The sequence below is a fragment of the Nestor notabilis genome, unplaced genomic scaffold, assembly GCF_000696875.1.
Source record: "Nestor notabilis isolate BGI_N333 unplaced genomic scaffold, ASM69687v1 scaffold566, whole genome shotgun sequence".
NCBI lineage: Eukaryota > Metazoa > Chordata > Aves > Psittaciformes > Psittacidae > Nestor > Nestor notabilis.
Genome location: NW_009933148.1, coordinates 53,892 through 79,807, shown reverse-complemented (window position 1 = coordinate 79,807; position 25,916 = coordinate 53,892). Strand labels below are relative to the sequence as shown.

The following is a 25,916-nucleotide window of genomic DNA, read 5'->3' as shown; positions in this document are numbered from 1 at the left end:
AACAGATATATTTATTTCATCACATGAAAATGGTATATTTAGAGCTAAAATTGCAGCGCTTCTTTAGAAAAGTATTTGCGATAAGACCTTAAATATAACCCTGATTTGAAGTAATTGTGTTCACTGTGCTATGGTATTAACAGTTGTACATCAGTCAGCCCAATTAGCCAACGACTCACAGATACACTCACTATATTACTGGAAAACACTGAATGAAACAACCAGATTGGGCAGTGCTGTTCTGCAACTCGCAACCTTCTGTTTGTAAGCCGTCTGTATGTCTTGACTACAAAGAGGTGGAAGGAAGCTATTGATCTGCTTGTTATGTAAGTAAAGGTTTTAAAGCAATCACGTGTCAGTCTAACTATTATGTGTCTGGGAAGTGTAGGATCTTAAAAAGCAAAAAACCAAAACCCCCACACAACTCCTCTGTATTGTTCTGTATATGAAGATTTGTCGCAATTTTACTCCAAGTCAAGATGAATCTAGCCACAGCAGGTGATTACTCCAGGGAAAAGTTTTATTCCATCAAGATGATATACTACGTAAAAATGCAGCTTATGTTTTCATTGCTATGATCAAGGAGGGAAGAAAACCTGAAACACCATTTCACAGACCTAAGCTCATTTCAAGTCCTTTTATTTTCATGATCTAAAATTCTTCCAGGGAACACTCTAGATAACAAATCTGAAAAGTTACGTGGCTGAGGGGTATCATCACTGGCTTTGGCCCACTCAACTCCTTTATAACAGAATTTAGGTGGAATTTGATATAGTTTTAGTCACACAAGAAAAGCGAGCAGTAAAATACATGATCTAAGAACTATCTCTAATGTTATTTAGAACTTATGTTTTCACCACCATATCCCACTTTCTTCTTGGACGGATTGTACTGTCATGAACATGAAAGAAAGACAACAGTAATAAAAAGTTTTTTTCTTCTGAAAATGCAAATAAAATTTAGTTAAGTGTCTAGAATGCACAATGGACCCTTGGTCGGGGAGAGTTCGAGATTTCCATGCTGCACATAGAAAGTGATAACTGGAAGCTTAAATCTTTTGTTAAGCTGCACACAGGGGATTTGAAGAAAGAGAGTAGAGTGCCAAGTCACAAATGAAGCTTTACAACTGTCAGCTTTCTTCCAAAACGTGATACCTGACCTTGCTGCAGAACTACAGAAGCTTTATGGACTTTATTACTTCGAGACAACTCCAAAGTAAGGACCATCACATGAACCATTTTTCTTTACTTATTCTGAAAATATCCTGCCCATGTGTGCCCATATTCGTGTTTGTATGATTTCATACTGCTCACAGAAATGAACTTCACTCATTTGTAATGATGTAATTGAAGAAGAGCACAAAGGGGGTTAAAATTCAGTGATAATATGTAATAACAAACCATTTCTAGTTCTATCATGTTCCACTCAGATCAAGTAAACACAGATGTCTTAGCCAGCAATAAGAAAACCCCCACAATAGAATTAATTTCACAAAACCCACACCATCTAAATACATTTTCTCTAGATAGCCTATTCCTGTTGACATTTAAATGTGATTTTGGATGTGATAAGATGACAGAAGTTTGTCTATTGCTTTTTTACCTGTACAGAACATGTTGCAGCAATGACACCATCTACAGGAGTTTCAGAGAAAGGGTCAAATGTTCGATCTGGTCGTCGCATGAAATCTGGTTTAAGTAGATACCTTATTTCAAGACAAAAAGAAGAAAATTATTCTTGTGTGGAAACTAAATCTGTATTAAATACAAATAAAATGATGTTCTAGCTTTAAACAATGAACTCTCCTACAGCACCGTAAAATACAGAGTATCATTCTAGCTGCAAGTATGAGGAAGTAAAAGGAAACACTATGGTAGTCTAGCATACAGATAAATGTTAATCTTCATTCTGAATTACCAGCTACTGAGAGATTAAATCAACCCTGGATTTGAAGATGAAAATAAATGTAATATAATCAAGGGGATTTCAAAATGACTGAATAACACATTTAAAATTATAGTGAATTATCCTATAATAAAAAGGAGATGCTCTCTTTTGTTTTAATTCTTCAACACTTTGGAAGAAAATACCTATTCAATTTTATTTTCTCAAATGAAGCGGTTCCACAGAGTCAAGACTCACACAATAAATTCCAGCTTGAGGCTAATTTTTTCATCTCAGTTATAAAACCTTGGGGAAAACAGCTGATAATGTCTGTGCTGACAGATTGTTAATTATAGTAGCATGAAAGGTACTACCATAATAACACTTACAATACTTCCCTGAGGACTATACACTGGATCAACATATCAATGAAGCTGATAAGTGCTCTGATGAATCAAAACCCAGGGATTCTAATCACAGAAATGCTGTGCTACACGTGACAGGGAACATGTAACTGGAGTCATCTTGCTAATTCTGCAGCCCTTACAGGCAACAGTTGCTAGAAGATTATCTTTTATCCACCCTTAGTCTTACTAGCAGAACACTGGTACAAAAGGTTATAAAGGCCTACACACAATTCAGAAATAATTAAAACATGCTGGAAAAATTCCAATGAAGAGAATGTCAAGGTTTTCTCTCATTTTTTCATAACAAAACTTTTGTTTTCTGGTTAGGAAAGGAATATTCCTCATTTGTCTTCCATTATAAATGAGTGTGACTTCATAATATTTCACTAATTTGAAGTAGGTTATGGGCAGAAGGGAACTATCAGAAACAAGCCTCTGCATCCAGCGTGTTGAAATAAAAAAAATGCTGAAACTGAAGTGATTTGATCTTGTTTCCCCAGCACGAAAACTGTAAATTGGAGAAAAAAATGTGCAGGCAGAAGGAGATGTAATTTTTCATTTTTATTGCCTTGCGTGTCTTCTGTGACCAAAACAGCACCACATTTATAATACACATCAAAATATTACCATTGTATTACCCACTATATTACTGTCATACCAGAAGACTGACACAAGAATCAAAGGTCTTCAGTTGATAATTGTGGGAAACAATGGAAACTATTTGATTATTGCCAAAGAGAAGTAACTGCTTGGCTGGAGAAGAAAGAGTTAAAGAAGAAACAAAGTACATTGTGCAATCAAGCAGAGCAACCCAGCTGGCTGAGAAGGAGAGAGCATAAGATACCAAGACACCTGGCTGAGGAGGAGAGAGCATAAAGATAAGAGACTGGCTATTCTGGGACTGGTTGTGAGACAGTGAGCAGTGTTAAACAACAAACTATAAGTCAGGAACTAAACATGATAGGCTACAAATAGAATGGTATAAAAGCTAGAGCAATAGGCTAAAAATAACTGTTGTCAGAATGGCATAAAAAAGTTAGAGCAGTAGGCAATAAGGTGATGCACTGCATGAAGATGCTCTGGGTCCATGCCGTTGATCTCCACAGATAATGATGCCTGTCCTTAGAGAACTTGGCGAGAGTCAACACGTGCTCTTTTACTAGGCTGGGGGGTCAAACAAGAAAGGAACCATACTCTGCTATTCTGCATATTCTGATAGAAATGGCCAACAACTGAACCTTTGTCAAACCCCAAAGTCTCTATCTGGAGAGCTCACCACTGAAAGGCAGGCATGGAGTGGCAAAGAACTGTTGAGCACTGTTGTGTGTTCTTCAGAGGAGGCATTTCACCAACCTTCATCTACTCAGATTTTCTTTCTGAGCAAGATTAGCATTAGTAGAAGAGTTGTTTCTTCCCAGCATGAGTTTGCAGATTTTAAATGTGTTTCTAGACTGCCATTTCCTATCATTCATCAGGCGTCTCCTTTCTCTCAATGTTAACGATCAGCCTATCTTATTAAGGTATAAACTCAACATCTTAGAAAAATCTATCGACATCACTTCAGCATCCTTTTTCATGCAAAAGTTGTGAGCAAGAACTTAAGAGAGATGAAACACTTCAGTATTCTCTGTGAAATCTGCTCCCCAACTAAAGCACACATTAAAAAAACATTCCCTATGTATTGAGACTCAACCTGTCCAAGTAAATTTGGCAATCCTGTGAACTGTGCAGCGCATCTCCATTCTGACACATATCTTCAAGCAAACTTGAGAACAGAAGCTGAATAAATAACTGTGTATGGTATTCATGATCTTCATAATTTGCACACAAAGCCTCTTCTATTTCATCTTGGAAAACCGGGCATCATTAAAAGGCATATTCATCAGAATACCTCCCTGTAGGGGATAATTCTCCTAGAATTCTGTTAATTTCTACTCTTCACCTAACATCCAATTTTTCTTTTGTAATACATAATCCACACTGAACAAATGTTATTAAAACCATAGCACAGGATTCTGATACACAGTGACAATAGTTTAGACCATCACTCACCCGCATGATCCATTATATTCAAATTTTCCTTGATTCAGCTGCATTGCTAAATCTGTCAAGAGAGGAAAAGATTACTATTTCTCCTTCTGAATAATGCAGACATGGACAATATTTTTAGAAAAGAATATAAGACTGTTTGTCCAGAATAATCAGTTTAAATAAAAATTAGATCTAATGTGTATTGAAACACACATCCAAGAAACAAAAGGAAGCAACCGGCAAACTCCAGATTTTCTCACAGTAGTAACAGCTTTATCAACTGAGCTGAAGTGTGTGCTGTGCTTAGAGAACAGTCTCTCCTTGAATTCAAAAACACTGGTAGGCAGAGAAGAACCACACTGTGGTCATGTTAAGTGCCCGGGATGGGATTTCCATCATCTAACTTTTGGTATCTACAATACAGATGTCTCCACTTCCGCTAGAGATCTAAAATCACTCTGTATAACAGAGGGATACAGGCACTTTAACAGTACAGTTAATCTCAGTCCAAGGAAGACATATAGAATAAACTCTGATACTGTCTGTATCCTGACACCTTAAAGAAAGTGAGATGAGTATCACACTGGTTTTCTATGGGCTTAATTGAATAAAATACCACAAAAAGAAACCACAAAGATCTCAGCAGATTGCTTAGTTTTAACATTTAAAGCATCCAGAGTTTCATTCAGTGCGTTGTTACAGCCCTCGCATACAATGACAGACAGTGAACATATAACCCTCCTCCCATCCAACTCTCTCCCAAACTTTGTAAGAAATAAAACGTTTTCATGCAGGTTTCCAGCTACACTAGAATAAAATATCCTTCTTTAGTGATAACACAAATGTTCTTATGCCCAACAGACTTTTACCGTCAAAAGGGAACAAAATCTTTTCTGTACATTCTCCATTACACATACACAACATTCTCATGTGCTCGTACCAGTTACTATTTGCTTTAGTGGGCAGCCTTAACTTGTATTTTCCCCATTATTCTTCACCCTGACAGCACAGCTGAATCATAGGACACTAATACAGAAAGCTGCTTGCTTCCAGTTGTACAATTACCACTCTTGTTTTGCAACATAATGGGTCTGAGAATGATATGCAGTGGGCAGAAGCAGCGTTGGGAGCAAAGTGAAGCTTGTGTATCTGCTCTGACCCCCGTATTGGGTCCAGTGCAGTGCTTTACAAGCAGTGTATTCCAGTACAGCTTTCACTTGCTTCCTCAGGATAGAACCCAGGATATGATCATTAGGATGTCTGCAGTACCAAAGACATCGTTTGTGGGAGGTGGGGAGGGAAGCAACTATCACAGCTAGAAAATGGAAAAACTGGTCTGTTAAATTTATGACTAAAGACAGTCATAGACTAATTAAAAAACAAAACAAGAACAACAAAACCTCTACCCTGTTAGTTATACTCACACCTTCACTGAACAGTTTACCCTGTGGAGAGGCATTTACGTTCCCTGGCATCACTCTCTCAGCTGGGACCTCAGCCCCTGTTCTCTGATGCTAATCACAACTCACAATTCACAGTAACTGGTCTAGAAATGCATTTCGCCCATAACTCATTACTTTTTACCATCTTAATTTGTATACTCCTTCATAAGGGGGTAACAGTTGGACTTAAAGATCTTAAAGGTCTTTTCCAACCTAGCTGATTCTATGATCTTTACTTTGCAGACATGCACCTGAAGCTGTGTTTTGGGAAAAAAGTGATTTCCCTGTAATTGATACCTTTTATTAATAAAATATTGATGTGAGAAGTTACAGTATTCTTATTTTTCCATGAAAGTGGACTGAATTTTCCTCCTATGTATGGCTTTTTTATTGCTCCTTGTCTTACGCTTCTGTAATTCCACCCCACTGTATTATTTAGCCATATGCCTGTTTCCTCAAAAAATGCCAGAAGCAAATCCATGGCATCTGTTTGAGAGTTACTGCCCAAGCTATTCTTTAGGATTGAGGTTCACTGGTCGTTGCTGCCTACCTGGGGTCTGATAGTTCAGTGAGACCATCTGGCAGCCAGCGTTCCAGAAAATCTGAGGCATGTAATTACTGGAATCCACTCGGCCTCCCTTTGGGTATATCCGACTCATTTGTCGTTTGTTATAACTGTATAATTCATCAAGGAAATTGAAATAAAAACATCACAGAAATGTATGTTCATATTCTGTTAACTTTAATATTTCTTACATTAATCTTACTGTTTCTCATCCTATGAGCTACTTTTCCTTTATAGACATGGAACACTGTAAACCTAGAAAGGTACACTTGTTTTATCTGTAGCATTAGTAGAGTTGTGGTATGAGGAGGTGAAAGGATACTTCACAAACTCAATGGCATGGGTCTTCAAATACCCTAGTCCGACTGATTCATTGAAAGAGGACATATTATGATGGATATTACGTTCTAGAAAGAAAAGACAAGACATTTTAAAACACTTCTGTAATGATGAACCAAAATCCAAGATCATGCACTACAGGTAATAGCAGGATATAGTAATTTCTGGTCTGTTTCACCATTATCTGTCACTCACAGAATCAAATTATGCTGAGATTTCATAGTATTTCTGACTTGCTTTTTTCTTTCACTTCCTTTGGAAACCAACAAAACTTTCATTTATGGTTTAGGACAAAATTGTTATTCAGAGCCTGCGTTGTGTGGCTAGAGAAGGCAAACCAACACGATAAATGGTCTAGTGTACAGAATGAAAGCAGCAGCTAACTGCTGACCACTGTGCCAATCACGCTCACCTTTCTTTACAGAAAGATGAACCAAAATGCAGTTTAGTTGGAAAGGCCTATAGAATATCATCAACAGCTTCAGATTCTCCCAGTAATTTAGTGACTCCGTGTGGATGACCAATGGAATAACATGCTAACTCTACATTCAAAGACACAGAGATCTGTAAGCACAGCAATGATGGTCATCAAACTATAAAAGCCTTATGCCATTTCTAAGCTTAGGAAATGTAGAGATTAAAAAAAATACCTAGAATAAGCAAATACTTTTATTTCATTCAACCTTTTATGTTACCTTCTGCTACATCGAAACCTTGAAATTTTACAGGTTGAGCATAGTTGACCATTGTTGATAAATATGGATGTATATTGGTTGTGGCACCTACATATTTGTAAGATGCCATCCACGCTTGTTCATCTTCAACAGTTACTAAACCCTGAAAACACATTAAAAAGAATAATCACTATTTGTGTGTGTAAAAACAAGTGTCGGAATTTTCAAATGATACCAAATTATACCCAAATCTGCAGAAAGTTAAAGAAAGTGCAAATTAATACTAGAGAAGTGAACTTTAATGTCACAAATTAAGATTTATTTTCTTACTGATATATGCACCAAACAGTCTCAGTGTTAGACACATGCAAGAGGACCAATGATAGAAAAGCTCCTAAGCAGCGGGTATTACGTGATGTTAGTAAGATAACTTTGGGATAAAAGATTACAACAGACTGAGCAATAGTGGAAGAGAATGATATTTCATTGCCAAATAAATTCCTAAGAATTCTGATTTCATATACATTTTCTAATAGCAGCTGTGGTGGAGTAAAACATACTTGGTACTGAGTAAAGCTTTCTCAACATCAAAACACAATTAGATTCAATTGCTAATCTTTACTAACAAAAGCAGACCAAAATATAGGGATTACAACCTTCACTGGACAAAGAGATTTCAGAAGACCAACAAGAGACACAACATACTCAGATTCCTAGCTGCTTAAACTGATAAAAATCCAAATTCATTGCTCCCATAAAGATGCACTACATTTATAATACAACTTCCAAAGTTTTCTACAAGTATCTCATTTGCTAGAAACCCACAAAAGTAAGTGCTTCTCTTGTAGATCTACCTGCCCAACTTTTTCCTTTCCCTAAACCAGGCTGAAACACATTCTTTTCACTGAAGCAAAGGCAAGAAAAAGAAAGGTGTCTGTCAATCTAAGCAAACTCCACAAGGCTTACTGTGCATGGCATTTTCCCCACAACCATTTTTGCTTGTTCTCCTACCAGTGAAGCAGTTACCAAAACATCAAACCTCCTGCAGGCTGGCAGTGAATGTCTGCAAGGAAGTACTAAATATATTCAAAAGTTCTTATAGTATAGCTTTTTACTTTTAGAGTGCAACTCATGTTTGTCACAAAGTTCTCCTTCATTACTGTGCCAGGAAACAGTCAACAACAAGAAGCACTTTGCAAAGCCCCTTCTCCGGGAAGAAGAATTCGGTTCTCAGAACCTACACTACTGCAACTCCTTTTACTCAGGAGATGGGAGAGTAAAAGATATGTGAAACTACCTGCCACTATTATGGGCATGTACCTCTGCCTGTCATAGAGCACAGACACATTTCAAAGAATGAATACCACATGAAGTGAAACAACTTATGCCTTAATATAATATGACTATAGTCACAAGGAACATCATTTTCTGGTTGCAGAGAATAGCGGAGTTATCAGAATGAGTCTAGGTACACATTGGTTTATGTGCATTTTAGACCGAATTAAACTTCCAGTGGCCCATGAAATGAAGCTGAAACCATATTTTAGTGCTGATTACCAGGGCTCAATCCAACTGCTTTTCAGGAATCCACATACTGAGGGTTCACAGATCTGTTTCCTGAATATGCCAGAGAGTACATCCCTTTATTAGTACAATACAGGCATTTTTTGTTACTCCACCAGTATTTTTTAAGAGAGTCTAGAACAAATTCAGGGCAAATTTCTTCAAAGGAACTAGTCTTGTTCAGTGTCTTCATTTTTGGAAGGCCAATAATTCAGGAAGAACTGACCACCTATCTTCTAAAAACCAGGCTCCTTCAATGTGCCTCTTGCTGACTGCTCAGAATTGCTAATCAGATTTTACTATCTCGATCCATAAATGTCTAAGCAATGAATCACAGTGAAAAGGAAGTCAAAGGGGATTATTCATGCCTTAGTGCCAAGGCAATAGTACCCTGAAGACTATAGCTGTATGACTGCTTTAATGACACACTAGCTCTAAGACAGTGTTCTAAGACAATCTACTGGTCATTGATTTTACCTTATTTCCTTGGAGACCCATAATTTTTAGATTAAATGGGCTACACTCTTTGCAGTGTTCACAACTTTAAAAGTGTGTATTAGAAAGGGCTAAGGATGGACTGTTTCTTAAAGCCTACAGAAACAAAGGAATGGTCACAACAGCACATGACCCTTTTAAGGGCCAGAGAAAACAATGGGGGAAAGTTGGTATCTCTGCATTATTTAGACCTCCCCACCCCTCAAGAAGCAGAACCCACTGAGAAAACAATATAGATTGAAACAAAGTGTGGTTAGAACAGGAGAAGATTTAATGAGAGAAGAGAAGGAGGAGAGAAAAAGGAGGTGGGAAGAGTCTTACAGAAGGGATTCCTGAGAGAGGATAAATGCAGAAGTGAAGTCCCAAGGGAAAGCAAAAGGAAGAAAAAGAGAGAGGAATACAAAGTGCAGTCAGGGTAAGGGAAGAGGGAAAAAAAGGAGGAGGGATGATACATCTCAATGCCATTCAAAGGACTGCTGTGCATGACATTTGAAACTGAGATCAGACACTTCTCAGCAGGCAAAAATCATGCACTCCTGACTGTCCCCAAACATTCTGACAGCCCTGACCCCAGTGAAAAAGTACAGCCGAAGAAACCTTAGAGGAATGCTCTGTAGATGCAGTGAGACTGAGCATTGTTAATCCACTAAGAATGCATGATAAGTAATATGTGTATTATATATACAGCAATAAAATAAACTATATAACATCCTATGTGTCACCTTTTTATTGTTTTCTTGCTCAGAATCTTCAATAGCCTAAAGGAAAAAAATATATATACATTATCCAAAGACAAAGCAATAGGAAACACAGTAAGGGAAAAAAAATCCTCAAAAGGTTAGTGCATTTAGCAAAAAGCATACCCTCTTCCACATTCCTGTGTGGCTCCTCTGTCCCACACACTTGCAGAAATTTTCACTCTCTTTCAAATGTGGGTATATAAGACAAAATGCAACAGATGACCAGCAATGGGAATAGAAGGGAGGATGCCAGGCAGTTAAAGCCAAACCAATACTGTCACTAGATGCTGGGGACAGGAAGTTTCAGAGAAGAATGAAAGAACACCACACCCAGACAACGTACAAGATCATCTGATGTGGATATGCAAACTGCCCAGGCTCTGGAGAATTAAGGGGTAAGGACTGCTGTAAACTGTGCTTTAAATGTCTGCATTTGGAAAAGTCCTATCTCAAGATGTTATTTGCAATGGGACAGTCTTCTGTCTGCCTTCAATTACAAGCTACCAGTACTGAGAATCCTGAAACAGATAAATGTTGACTTGGCACTGAATGTACATTCCTAAAGAATAAAGATTGAGCCATTGATCAGCAAAGAAGCAGAGAAGTTACCCAAGGGCATATGCTGAGGATGAGTGACTAATCTGAAAAAACAAACAAACAAACAGACTCCAAAACACTCAGGTAGTTAAGGACCAGGTGACTCAATAAGTGAAACCAGCCCTACAGCAATGAAGTTAAATGGTACTTCAGTGGGAAGATTCATAAAAGTCCTGAAGAAGCAAAGATGTTGACAAGAAGAGATACCAGGAAGGCAGGTCTGATGTCTTGGTGATGATGCTAAAGACATACTACCAAGGGTAATCTGTGCTATGAAAGATTTTCTGTACCTGTACTTCTCTCTGGAGTAAGATCCAAAGCCAGCCAGGCAGGAGAGAAGAAGTGGCCAAAATACTTGAGTGACAGACAGAGGAGCATGGTCTGATAAGGTACCTTAGCACTGACATACAGGGTTTTTTTCTGTAGCAAGCAGCAATAATGCCTTCAGTGCCAGAGCAGGCTTAGTTTTGAATTCCAATATTCTGTATCTAATTACTGTCAAGTAATATTTAAGTTACTGAGCACAGACTGATAAACTGTACTAAATCAGGTATGTGTAGAATAAAGAGAACTCTTACTCTACCTGCCATATGGCTTTCTAGAATAGCCCCACTGCTATACCACTGCACTGGGGAATAACCACCTTATTCTGCCTTCATTGCTGTAGGTGGGAGAATTTACCCTAAGAGTTAACAATAAAAAATGACCCAGAGGATCCCTGTAACAAAGACACAGGATGCAGCCTTGCAAAAAAAACCATTGTTGAGCAAGAAAGCTGATATTCTACCTCATATTAGGGCTCTGCAACTGACATGCGAAGTAAAACACCAGAGGAAGGAGCAGGAAACTGCTTGTTGCCTTTAATGAGTATTTTTGATCACAGTCTCCACTTTAACTGTTTCCGTCCATACTGATTGTTTTCCCAATGAGTACTCTACCTGAACAAGAAGGCTACAAAACCAAACCTAAAGGTTAGGAATCTGAGCTGGTGAAGATCTTGGGTTTGACTCTTCTGACACATGCTGTGATGCTTCCACGAAACAGTGTCTTTTACACCCATCGCCATGGAAAACTTTCAAAGAAATACATATAAGAAGCAATCCCACCTTTTTGACACTGATGGCAACAGCTTCTTTTTGACCATAATCATCTACAGTAAGGTCACTTCCAAATTTGTACTCTGGATGCGCTTCTTCTTCCTGGTCAGCTGCACAGAAAACAAAAAGAATCAGTGCCAGAAAAACCACAGCAATCACTATTTTTTGTGAGTCATGAAACAAATGACAGCTGAATACAGAGGTTTGGGTTTGGCATTTTTTAAAGACAGAAATAAAATCCAGGGTATTAGATTTCTAAGCACTAGTAATAAATTACAGCTAAGGCCCGAGATTCCTACAGCTTTGGCATGGTTAGCAAGAAAAATGTTATTTACTGTATTTTTGAAGGAATCAGTAATTTGCTTAGGAAAAGCGTAAAAAACTACCCCAACCCAATAGGCTTGGGGAAATAAGAAGAAATGAAGACAGAGTTCTCTAATTAAAGATGTAGAAAGTTGCAAGTGACCAGGCTTCTTGTGCATTGTCAGTCTCCTTATGTGCCCCTACTATATGGAATCATTTTCATTTGCTTTTAAGGTCACCCTGAGGAAAGATACGGAGAAGCCTCTCTAAAAAATTGTTGTACTTCAGCCTTTTTTAGCACTGGAAGGACAGATACCAAGAGTTGGATCACAATGAATGTCTTTCACAAGGACCTCTACTGACAGCAACAGCAGTGGCTTTATGCTAGTTAAAATAGATAAAAACTAAAGACTTATCAAGGAGAGGACCAAGAGGTAAGCTAAAGCTGGGACATTCAGTATGATGTGTGTCACAGGCCACTACCTTGGTTCACCCACTTGCCAATGCATGATTTGCCTTTTCTGAAGGTAGACATTTGAAACAGACAAGGTGAATCACACCCTAGATATGCCTATGTTTCCCCGTTGGCCATAAACACATTCCACATCACTGGCTCACAGCTAGATATTTACACTGAAGATATCAAGTTTGGCATCCCTCATTTTATCCTTATAAAGTATAATGCAATATTCCAATCTGATGTTGACACAAGTATTAAAAATAGCAACAAAATCTATTTTCAAAGTAAAGATCGCAGCTTCCCAGTCTCTCACACAACACAGTGACTTGGTTGCTGCTCCAGTAGGACTTCCGAACAGCAAGTAGAAGTTACAATTACCACTGGTATCACCAGCTGAGCTCACGCTCCTACAATAGCTTGCCACAGAGCCTGGAGCCCCTGTAGGTATCTGAGATGAGATGGCAAGGCTGGAGGCCTGTATAAATGGTCCTGCACTGAGTCCAGCCTTACTGCAGCTGCCACAGGCTGTGGGCATGTGGGTTAACATGCATAGTAGCTGGTCATGCTGGCCTACTGTTTTACCACAGGCAATGTTTGAGAGCCCTTCTCTATGAAATCCTCACCGCTTTCTATTTCTTCTTCATTATCATCCTCTAGGATATTTACAGGAGCAGCAGTTTCCCCAGCCTCCATCATCTTTTTCAGAGCATCAAGCTGTTCTGTCAATAAGCAAAATCAAATACATTAGTCATTACATGAACAGTTTGTAGCACAAAGAAATACACAGTCATAAATGACTCTGAGCTGTTTTTCAATGGGTTGTCTAAGCTTTCAGTTAACAGTAAAATTTTACAGAGTAATAGCATCATAAGACACACACTCGTGTTAGAGCTGAAAAGTGGTCAGTAAGGGCTGTACCCAATGCTTACTAAAGTTAAGAAAAGTATTTCTATAGACTTCAAAGGTCTTTGGAGCAAGCTGATTACTTTCTCAAAGGATAAATAGACAGCTGTCTTTTTCATGCTTGATCTATGCAATGGAGGTTGCCTGGATTGTCAATCGCGTTCCCATGTGCATTTCAGTTAGTATGAACACAATCACGGTATGACTGAAGTCAGTGGAAGGTCTGCATGCTTATCTTTAAATGGAGAAGGACCAGAGTTCACCACTACAGCCATACTGGAAGCTGATACAGCAACATTATTCTTACTGAAAAAAGATAACTATCAGAACTGTCGAAATAGCAAGAAGAGCAATTTGAAATTCCATTTCATTTGATGCTTATCCTGGAAAAACACAGCAATGCAAACACACCAGCGTAGGCAGAATTTACATGCGATTCTATCTGCATTATATTATATTTCTAGGTCTGTCTATGCCTACGCTAGATGCTGATACCAAGGCCTAGATTCTGGCTCTCATATGAAACACAAGGGCAAACAGTGTCATTTATATATAATTCATATTCTTCCAACAATGCAGTTTAAACAATTTGAAAACTCCAGTAACACAGTCTATTTGTATCTATCTGGACTTTTGTTTAATTTAATACTTGACAAGCTTTACTTACTTTTTTCTACTTCAGGTTTCAGCCTTTTATTCTTTATGAGAATCTTTCTTTTGAGATCATTAGGAGAAGGTAAGGCTTTACCTGGATCAAGCTGTAAAATAATTTAAAGAAAAGGCTTAATAACAGCTATTTGGCCTTTTTGTATCCCTGTCTGGGATTTTGACTTCAGGACAGCAATGCTAAGAGGCAGTGAACAAGCAGTGCCTCCTCAGGCACAACTGTAACTGCAGTCATATTGTCTTCTCTGCTTCTTCCCTATCCCATGGGAAAGCTGTGCTCAGGTAAATGCTGCTGGCTGAAGCCAGCACACTGGGGCTCCAGTCTATGCCATCTTCAGCTGCACTGGTCAATACATTTCTACCTCTCTCCTCCCTAGCAGTGGGCATGGATGTGACCTTTATGCAACACTTCATCAGAGGACTTCCTACTTTCCCTCTCTTATTTGGTTCACACACAGCCCACGTCATAGTTTAGCCCATTATCATTTGATCTCTAAATAAGTCACCTTTCATGGTCCCTTCAAGCTGCAACAATGCAAGTGAGGCAGCTTGCACATTCTTACAGAGCAGAAATGGGCTGGCACTGGTGAATGGAAAACTACACAGTCCTTAGCTAGGTAATGGGGCCTATTTAGGGCTACTTGGTCACATCTTTGGTACTTGTGAAAGGCAAAAGTCAAGTTTCACATACACAAGGAAGTATTACTGAAAGGTTTGCTCCAGTTTGGGGAAGGAGAAATTACTGAGAAAGGAGAAAAAATACAAATCCTCTGATTTAAGTCCCATCACAGAACTGAGGCTAAGAAACAGAGTTTTGGGTATGGTAATTAGCACCCTCTCCACCTCAGGCTTGCTAACATTATTATACAAGGAGTTGCTGGTATATGGACTGTGGTTTCCAGTAAACCATAAGTGACACAGGAGAAGATGTTTCCAGGACTAGTAAAAATTCTTAGAAGATTTATTCAGATATTCTCATCCTTAAATCCAAGCCTGAGCTATGCAGAAGCAGCATTCTAGATGTAGAAACAAAAGAACAAAGCACCAAGACCTAAAACCAAACAAAAGCAGCAGAGGTGACAAATAGCAACCCAGGGGAAAAAAAAACAGATAAACCCCAAAAGAATGGGTGCAAACCTCCTTGCAAGAGGGTAATGATTACCCACAACTACCAGGCTGGCTCAGTTACGGGAGCTTCAGCATGTTAGATGAAGAGAAAACACAACTGTTCGTGAGAGCACTTGGTTGTAATTCCACTAGATGTCAGTGCCGCAGAGCTCATTTATCCCCAGGCTTCCCAGATGCCAGCCTGCATCCCCAAGCAAGGCATAATTGGATGCCCACTTGGACAAATATTTGCTTTTACTTAAAACCAAATCTGCTTCAGCCAGTTAAGTCGGCCCTCCTCAGCTGACTAGTGGAGGTACCAAAACCCAACCACTCGTAAACTACACATTTCAAGCTCCTCTCTGCAGCATCTGCTTTGTGAGCAGCTGGGGACTGAATTCACCCATGAGGAGGAATGGACACAAAATGCAGAAGATTCAGTAGTGCTCCAGAGCATAGGCAGCTGAGGCTAAATGCTGGGCCCTGCTGTGGCTGTATGGTAGCCTCTGGCCAGCTCTGTTTTAGGTTTCACTGAAAGCTGCTGGGAGCTGTCATTTATGAGGAATGTGGCAAGGTGCCACACACAGTACACAGAACATTACAGATTTAGTTCTCTGGGACACATTTTTCAGGGCAACAACTTGATATTCACCAAGCCTTATGTGCTGCTGTACTTGCAATATGCAAGGAAAGCACAGCTCTGGAGATGACAATGCCAGGAGACCCCTCTGCTGGGGTTCACATGAACAGGAGCTGAAAGTTAAGGCAGAGTCCTTGTTGCTGTGGTCCTGAACAGCAAAGAGCATCTGCAGGTTTTGGGTGGCTGCTGGCAGGCAATGAGCACGCTGCTCAGGAAGAATAGCTGCAAGCACTGGGTAACAAGCTATTAAAGTCTCAAATATTGTGTTTGTGAAGGAGTCTCCTGCCATGCAGGAGAGTGAAGTGCATGCAGATTACAGTGACTTGGTAGTCCAAATGAGACTGCAGGGAACTCTCTGTGCTTCATTTAATTCTTAATGCAGTAGTGGGGTCCACCTAGACTGCAGGATCTGACCAAGAGCATGAACCATGCAAAGTGCAGCTGAAAGAAGAGGTTTCCTCAGCTGAGACCATGCAATTTATCATTTATTGGGTTTTCAACAGTGAGTGGCACTTTCAGAGTTACGTATGTCCTGCAAATACAATGTATGTTTTGTAATTTTATATACATGCTGATATTACATCACACATCAAGGGGATGGATTTCCCCAGGCTGCTCACCAGAGCCCTGTACAGAAGAGATTAAACAAACCAGATAAGGACAAGTCTGTACTAAAAAGCATAAAAAACTAAAATCACTAGTCATTTTTGAAAGCATAGGACTGGCAGTGAACAGTACTATAGGTGATATGATCCCAGTTTATCATCTCTTAAATACAGCTAACATAAAAAAATAAAAAGACTGGCAAAATATAACATACTGGATGTGTTTCTAGAGGCTGCTTCAACAGGAGATCTCCAAAAAGATCTTCACAGTATTTTGACATCTTGTACTGCTGGTATTTGCTGGAAAAGATGATGTTGGTTAATCTTTAAATGTAAAAATCACTATTACTCAGCAAAACAGAATACTACTAAGTAACGTAGACATCCCAAATTATACACTGCCCACCTTCTCTTGACTGAGAAGTATTACTTTAATTATACTGTCAATAAAAGTCTATTACCTGACACAGATGAATTTAATAAGACCAAAAAAGTAGATTAACTGAATCCCACACAGCTAATGGAACATTAAAATATATATTCTACAACTTTACCACAGATAAAAATATTGCCATTCTTACACTAAAGATTGTCTAGTATATTGAAGTATAGTCTCTTCACTATTCCTGCACATCCCTATAGTTTTCAAGTACACTCAAATCAGCATTTTTGAGCTCTATCATCTTTTTTACACATTGCACTATAAATAATAAAGATGGGCACTATATACCTGCAGTGATTTTCAAATGAAAGAATGACAGGATACTCTGATGTAACAAATGCTGTTTCCTTAATGGCTTGAATTACATCCTATGAAATGCAATAATAGGATTCAAATTAGAACAGATCAAATTACAATCATAATGAAAGAGACTTTTTTGTTCTCCACTCGACCCTGAGAAACCGAAAACTGAGTCCCAAATGTGCCAAGTGAAGCCAGAACTAGAACAAACTGTGCACCCATTCTTCTCTGTCCCCCTGCAACAACCTGGACTCGGCACCCAACCAGTGCCTCACTGCACCTGTAGCAGCGGTGGCAGCTTCACCCAGAACCCATCAATGCTAAACCCTGGATCTGCTGCCATCTTCTCTTGCCAGGGAGAATTTGAACTTCCAGAATAACTCCTGTATCTTCAGACTTTTTCCACAGCTTAAGAAACTTCTCAGACAATGGAGAAGATATTTATTCTGTGGTACAAAGAGCCACATGGTGTGAAAATAGGGGGCATAAGAAGCAAGTCTGCTTCCTGCAGTTTCTGTTGAAAGGCAGATGTAAAATGGGGGGGTGTATGATGCGAGTCAGAAATGAGCCCTAAAATCTGGGGACAAGATGCAATGCGTCAGTCCATCACGAGGGAGCAGCATCTGGGTGCTGAGGAGGGGAAGGGTGCTCTCCCTGGATTCTTGTCTGGGGGTTCTACAGGGCTTACTGTCATGTGTAGAGCTCAGGCATTTACCTTGAAAAGAATATCTGTACACATTGCTTTTCCATGTGTTATTATCGGTTCTTGGTCTTCACCTTTGCCATCCCAACAGTCCAGCTCAACACACCTGAAGACCCAAGAAAAATGGTGTCAGCTTCCTTAGTGTTTCAGTACAGGATTGCTACCTGGGACACGTTCTGAGCAGTGATGTTACAGAACAGTTTTGGGAATGACACAATTCCTTTTAAGCTGCACATGTGTAATTTCAGACTGCTTTCATAACTTTGGGTATGTTACTTTAAATACAAAAATAAGTATGTGTGGGTCAATACATTTACACATGAACAATAATGTAACACTTCTAATTTATTTTGCTTTCTCAGATAACTGCAACACATTCTGGTGCGTCATGGAATTAAGCAGGAAATCATAAACTGATTCTCACTGACATATAAACTTCATTACAAAGCAGAAAACCTTCTGAAATTCTTCAGTTGTCACTTGAGATCAAACTTGTCTTACTCACAAACTCCCCCCTGATATCACCTTCTACATTTTACTGCCTTTTATTGGGTTTTGTGAGAAAACCAGTGTCAGACATATGCATATTTTAATTTATTACACTAATATATTCATACATGCAATTATGCCATGTATCACCACCCAGGTATATTACACAGGTTTAAGGTATTAGATCCACAAATATCAGAGGCTGTTATCTCCTGCTTCCAACCTGCATCCAGCCAAAAGCACTTGTCTGTACATCTCCACCGAAGACTTGCCACCAAACTGCCTGCCTGTTAAATATGTATTGTGAGAGGAACTGATGAAATAATGAGCCAAAGGATGGTCCATTTCTTGATATAATTCCAAACGGTCTAGGAAAACTGGGGCATTTTCATCTGACATCAGGTATCTGCAAAACCCATCACTTGATATGACACCTAGAAGGAAGAAGAAAGCACGGTAAATCACTACTAGAAATCTATAGCGGGCAGGAATCAAACCATCTCACAGAGCAGCAACCTTAGCACAAAAGCTGTATTTACTTAGGTTTCTGCAAGCAAACAGAAGCTCTCCCCTTCCCATGCTCCAAGCTGACCAACCACTGGTGCAAACTCTGTCACTGTGTTCCCAGATAAAAGTATCACACGTCCACCTATCTCAATATTCTATGTCCAGCACTCACCATTGGTAGACCTAAGACATCAAGAGGATGTGAAGAAGGCAAATAAGTAGTGACATCTCCTCAGAATACTCCCAGCAATTTTGGGCTTTGGGACTTTGTGAGCCAGAAACTGTGAGCTTGCATGTACCAGGCTTCTATGGTACTTCTCTCCCATCTTTCATCTTTAGCCCTGATTGTGCTATGTTGCTGCTGATCAGCTTGTAGCATGTGCAGAGACATGTTCTCCACTAACAAAAACAAGTGGAGGTGTAGCTGACAACATCTGCAAATGTTCATTTGCAAAACATTAGGAAAACCTAAGATACCTTCAAGTTTGTTTGAAATACAGGTTTATTCCTCTATCATGAAAAGCAAGCCATTTTCTACAGTGAATATGGGACATACAATAATTCAGAGGACAGAACACCTTTCTCTTGTTTCTCTGATTTTATAAGCTTCAATAAAGTACAAAAAAAAAAAAGAAATCAAGTGATAAATTTTAATGAAAATAAAGTAAGAACAACCAGTACTGCAAAATCACTTTTAAAGTGGGTAAGAGACTGAAGGATGATCTGGGGTAGGGAAGAAGGGGTTACTCACAAAGAGTCACTGCAGAAAGTGGTTATCTGGCACTAATTTGGAGATTGCTTTCCCTAAAGTCATGTATGTACACTCAGGCATTGTTAAGGCACAGGATGCAGCAGTCCTGCTTTTATTCTGTTTAAGACTTCCTTTTTCTTACACAGAGAACTGCAGTAATCCTGCTTTTCATTCTGCTCCTAACTTCCTGAGAAAATCCTCTACTGGAGCTTAAATTTTCTCTGCTTGGTGTCAGCCAGAGGTGAACTGTTCTGGAACGTCTTATTCCAATCCTCTCAGCTGATTCTGAGTTTTGGAAGCAGGGGGAAAAGTGAGGTAAAATGGACTTTTTAGCTGTAAGAATGTTTCTATTTTGTTGGTCACTGAGAACTTCAATGCAGGGCACAAAATATCTTAGATTACACGTACTTTTAGTCCATCATCTAGTGGGAAAAAGTCACAAACAACATCTGAGACTTCAGCAACTTAACAGAGCTCAACAGACTGTCCTTTGTATATTGACATGCCCTGACCAGGTGGAGGAATTTCCCTTTGTAATGTTCCCGAGCAGAGAGGAACTGCTATTTCAGCAGAATGGGTAAGAACTGGGAGCTAAGTTCAACCACTGACACCTCCAACACCCATCGCAGCTCAGGGCATGAGCACTCCAAGAGTGGTTTATAAGCCCCTCCTGAAAGCTTTTTGCTCAAAGAGAACACTTTTCAGAGCACCACATAAAATACCCTATTCTAAGCTAGACTGCTGTCCTCAAGCTTCATACAGATTATACGGTGGATGCACATCCAGTGGTGCACATGGCAATTTTTGTATCTCTTTTTTATTTTTACACAGTATCTATCCAGCTTTACAGCCTCTCTGAGGCCATGACCACATGCATATTGCCTTACTGCTTGAAGGAGTTTCCATGTTCTTCCCTATTTACACAAGCCTAGCCTCTCCCGTTTTGTATCCGGATGGCTGGCTGTAGCCACAGTGTAAACTGGATCAGGGAAACAATCCTATAAAAAGTCACTAATTTTAATGGGGAGATACTTTTCTGCAGATCAGTTTCCTGACCTAGTTCAGTGGGGGCCACACAAGTGCTTGCCCCTGACCACAAGGACTGTAAACGCTGTTTAAAACGTTTGGATGCTTCAGAATGAATTCCCCAAGTGCCTAAACCCAGCACATACTGAATTCCCTCCCCCATTTACCTTTACTCTTCAAGTCTTCATCTGGCTCATATGTCTCAATTATCTGCATTGCTCTTTTTGTGTCATAAAAGGGAAATAAAATTTCATTGAGCCGAGGATCTCGTTGATGCTAAGGTTAGAAAACAACGGAATTCAGCAAAACAATATAGTGCATGGCTACCATCCAAGAGCATTTCATTACTGCAGATGAGAAAGAAAGAAGTGGACATTTAAAAATAAAAAAAGGAAAAAAAAAAAAAAAAGAAAAAGCCCTAAAACTTACAAACTATTGAACAGCAGCTTTAGCTTTAGACCGAAAATGAACTTTATCTTTCATAGGAAACCTAGGAAGTTTATGATACTTCAAAAGAACAATCCAGTGCAATCATACACTGGTCTTACTCTTGCTTGTTCATGAAAATAATGACTGCACATGATATAGGTGCCAATGAGATGTTGAAAATAAATGGCTAAATGACTTTTCTTTGTCAATTCTCTCTCTTCCTAATCGGTTTTGTAAGGTCATGTGAACTGACAGACTTGACTGATGGCACTGTAATTGCCTCTGCAAAAATGCGTGTCTTCAGCAGTATCTACAGCTAAAGTACAAATTAGAAGTAAATTAAAGTTATACTGTAAATACAGAATTTGAAACCTGAGTTTAGAAATATGCAGCTACAGATGATTGTTTGTGAATCTGGAAACACACTGTGTTATTAACTACTCAAAACCCAGCGTAGGTTCTTAAAATTAGTATGTACCACTCAAAAAGAGCTTCCCAGTATCATCTCTTCTATTCACAGAGATTTATAATATTAGGATTTCATAAGATATGTAACATTTAGATACAATTTAGCAGTGATTTCTAACACACTACTAAGCCTCAGAGGTTTTAAGTTTTCACTGATAGTGTGCTGTGTAACTTTTGGTTTTCTCCATGCTGGATTAGAGCTGCACACTGTGTGCCTGATTCTCCATTAAAAGAAAACTAACAATGGAATTGAACATAGTAGTGGCGTGGAAAAGCAGATGCAATAAAATAAAGAAATAAAGATGACTGTGAAAACACTCTTTTCCCCCAGCAGGTGCACAGTTTTCAGGCTTTAGTTTAAGCAGAATTCAGAAATGTAACAAGCCAACCCCATATTGGTGGTGAACAGTAATTTGGAGTGGACAGGATGGTGTCAATATGGCTTGGCACAGCACTACCAGCATTTGCTGTAATTCCTCATGTGTTAACTTTTGGACATTTTTTTCCATGGGAAAAAAAGCAACACCCAATCAAAAATAAGCATTTGAACTCTTTTCTTACAATCAATACATTGGTGCATGTGCTTAATTAATTCCAAGAAATTACAACCAATGCCAATTTAATCTTTCAAGGAATGCTACTGACAGTGTACAGCATCTAAAATACAGCAGTTTCATTCACTACAGATCATCTGTCTGGATATCTAAGTAAAACTCAGATGAAATATGATATGAGAGCAGATGAATGCAGGACATCACTTGCTAAGCAGCACACAACAGCAACACAACACTGGCATGCAACAATACAGTCTTTTGTGACAAATGACAAGCTTTATACCATTAGTGACAATACACCACTTCAAAAAACTGTAAGAAATAGTAGGGAAGGTTCTTAAAAAACGTGCTCTTCCCCACTCACTTTCTTCTACAGTTAGTCATAAGCAAACAGAAGAAAATAAATGGGATAAAGCAAAACCTCGAGAAAGAGCCCCAGCGTTATCAAAAGGAGCTAAGAGCAAAATATTCTTGTAGCAATGATCATTGCTCATGACCAATTTTCCATTTGAACAAAAGCAGGTCTTTACTTAGCTTAAAAAATAGAGCAAAACTGATAACTGATGAAGTTTAAAAAAAGGAAGAATACTTACTAGTGTGTCTTGGGGAAATGTTCTACACTACTGAGCTGCTTGGCACAGGAAAGTTTTAACACAAAAGCTGAGCGAAACTAAAAGCGTAAAGTTTCATCTAGAAAGACAACCTGCCCCAGGATTGTGTATGTCCAACAAAGCTGCATTTAAGTGTTCTAGCTACCATATCAGCCAGGACACCCTTACACTAGACATTCTTAACCATATGAGGGAGAACCATCGAAAAGCATAGGGAGAAGGAATGCCTGTGTGGTTCTGCAAAGAGAGAAAGAGCATTTAGCCTATCTAGTTTGGCCTCCAGACTCCTCTTTGAGCAGATACAAAGTGAGATACACAGCAGTTGTTCACATGCTGGAACCAATTGTGCCTCTTGAATTTGTCCTATGCAGTGGTAAGAAAGGTGTCTTTTTGTGGAGATGAGTAACAGAGGGAGACAGAAAGAGCAAGCGAGTGGGAAAGAGAAAGGAAGAATAAGAAAGTGGGAAAGAAGGGGATAGAAAGCCATCTCCTCATACCTTCTTCCCAGAAGAACAGATGAGCCCTGGTCAGCCTATTGAATTTCCATTTGACAGTTTGCAGGAACAAACTCAATAGCAGTGATTTCAGTTCTTTGCTGCTACATTTTCTGTTTTCAAAATTTGACTTTAAAAGAACACGACCTAGACAAAATACTCTGTGCTTGACAATAATTCAACTTCTAAAAACTGCCGAGAAGTTTTAATTCTGATACCCCATTAAATCAGCTGTCAGGCAGCAGCATTTAAAAGTCAAATAGAGACAGCACTTTGGAAAAACTCCATGAAAGCAGCTCACCCTCCACTCAAACCCAGTAACGTATCCTCAGGCTCCCTTAAAAACCCATAACACTTAGAGCTTCTGCAGCATGCCTCAGAGGTTACTGAATTCAAAATTATTTAGGTTAAAGACTCTGCCAAGTAACTCCCCTCTCCTATATAATGATAATCATCTTTTTATATTTTCCAGCATTAAACACCACTAATTGCAGTGTTGGCCAGCTGTCAAGGGGACAGAAACGATCACTTCAGAAGGGAGATTCTGGGTCATTTAGCGCCTTTCGAAACATGACCAAAACTTTAAACTCTATTTGGAGACCAAAAGACTTCCAGCACAGAGCCAAAGGCATTAGTTTCAGTCATCAGAAGGAATGTTCTATTCTGTAAAATCACTTCACTAATTTTTCCCAGCTCTGGCCACCAACTAAAGGGGCAACTACAAGATTTCTAATTACAAGATGTGTGGGGTGTTGATAACGATGCAGCCAATCTGATGCAGCTTTCTCAAATATTGCCCATAAAATAAGTCTTCTAGTCCTGTAAGAAGAACTGCTAGACAAATATAAACCTGAGAGCACAGTAATTAAATTTAACCTTTTAACCAGTTACTGGAGGTAGCCAGGAAGCTCTTACAAGTGCTGGCAGCTCTTCTGAAGCAGTTTGGCCTTTGAGGAAGCACACTTTAAAGTAATTACAGAGATCAATGTAAAAATAAAGATAAAATAGTAATTTACTAAAAAATGAGGATTAACACCACAAAAATAATCAGAAGGTGGTAGGGTTCAATGTTGGGACAGGGCTGTGTGCTTCAAGCAATAAAGTGTATCTATCGCTGCAAGAGAATTGAGGGCTAAGGACTTTGAGGGAATAGTTTGTAATTTAGATCAAAACACTATCCTTTCTCTCTTCTATGCAGAAGCAAAAATGACATGCCTTAGCCATGACCCCAGTCCTGCAAACATTAACCCACTGTGAGAAAAGAACAGCTCACAGCAGTAAGATTAAGCAAGTGCTCCAATTTGCTAATAGAGAGAACTATGTGGATACGAAATAAGGCCCCAGGTATGTAACCATTAGTCCTGAAGCTGTTGATCTTCTTGCTGCCTTTTCTTTCTGAATACTCTTTCTATATGTGAATTCAGTTTTGGTGAAGAGTAAGGCATGCATTCCTTACTGAAAAAGAAAATTATACTCCAAGTTTGAGATACAGGGAACTTACTGCTTAATCTTCATATAGCAGCACCAGATATATAAACAAACATATATATAATTCTATAAATCCATATGAAAAATATAAAATAGAATTCTAACTACTAAAATAATTTCAGATGGAGAGATTTTTTGGTAATGCACCCTAAAAGATCATGAAGAGGTAAAGCAGTTACCCATGTTCTAGATGACAAGAACCTACTGGTACTAAACCAAGTCAAACGTGCCTATTTCCCATGTGAATATTCTTGTTAGATCTACATAGTGCATTTATTGTTGCAACTCTGAATGAGTTTTCTATAACTTACTGTGCTTTAAGGATAGGAACAAACCCAACCCCACACTGTTTATTGAACTACTTTGCACACTCATGATGTTTTTAAGAAATATTAAATACTTTTGCCAACAACTGTATTCTGGAAATACAGCAATAAAGTATTTCCTCTTATTCTACACACACAGTGTTTTAAAAATCATATACAAACTCTTAAAATATCCTCTTAGCTCTTAGATTTGTAATAGATTGAAATAATACTGTCAAGAAGAATCAAACCACTGTATATAAAAGCCTATTTCATTTTTTCTGTTATTCAGAAGGACTAGTAAATATATTTCATTTATCTGTGGCCTCTAGGTAAAGTAATTGCTTATAATAATATACTGGGTGTATTTCAGTCGAAACTGCATTGAATGTAACAGTATAAAATGTACACAACATACACAACATACAACAAAACACAACAGCAAGTAATCAACAGATGCAATCTGCAAAGCCAACATGTAGAAAGCACAACATACAAGGTTGAAGCTGATTTTTGCACCTGGATGTTACCATAATGGAAAGATCAGCGGATCAAAAGCACAGCAAATAATGGCATGATTCATGCAATGGAAAGATTGGAAGAAGCAAGCCACTGCAGACAGACTTGTATGGTAGTTAATGTATGAAAAAGCTTACTTCATTTAGAAAGCTCACTAATTGGTCTACCGTTAAATAATCAGTTTTGTCTCCATTGCTGAAAAGAAATTTATTAGAGAATGTAAGTTTTCATATACGATGCTACAGTAGGTATGATTTACATGTTGACATTGTTGATACTTTTACAACCACCTACTTTTCTACCTGAAGTAGC

General features: G+C 38.8%; 1 protein-coding gene across 4 annotated transcripts in view; it reads right to left on the bottom strand.

Annotated features, from left to right (window-relative positions):
• The window catches only part of PLCB4 (phospholipase C, beta 4), an 88,909-nt gene that overhangs the window by 40,886 nt on the left and 22,107 nt on the right, over positions 1–25,916 (bottom strand). For 2 of the 4 annotated variants that reach the window (XM_010016716.1, XM_010016718.1), the window contains exons 9-23: positions 25,742–25,799; positions 20,904–21,012; positions 18,676–18,886; positions 17,976–18,069; positions 17,249–17,328; positions 16,734–16,818; positions 14,168–14,258; positions 13,221–13,316; positions 11,844–11,944; positions 10,123–10,158; positions 7,364–7,505; positions 6,652–6,736; positions 6,315–6,439; positions 4,344–4,395; positions 1,603–1,705 (exon numbers count right to left, since the gene is read on the bottom strand). In XM_010016716.1, coding sequence (XP_010015018.1) covers positions 1,603–1,705; positions 4,344–4,395; positions 6,315–6,439; positions 6,652–6,736; positions 7,364–7,505; positions 10,123–10,158; positions 11,844–11,944; positions 13,221–13,316; positions 14,168–14,258; positions 16,734–16,818; positions 17,249–17,328; positions 17,976–18,069; positions 18,676–18,886; positions 20,904–21,012; positions 25,742–25,799 — 1,468 coding nt within the window. The remainder of the gene's footprint in view (positions 1–1,602; positions 1,706–4,343; positions 4,396–6,314; positions 6,440–6,651; positions 6,737–7,363; positions 7,506–10,122; positions 10,159–11,843; positions 11,945–13,220; positions 13,317–14,167; positions 14,259–16,733; positions 16,819–17,248; positions 17,329–17,975; positions 18,070–18,675; positions 18,887–20,903; positions 21,013–25,741; positions 25,800–25,916) is intronic. The other 2 variants (XM_010016717.1, XM_010016719.1) reach the window with 1 other exon arrangement.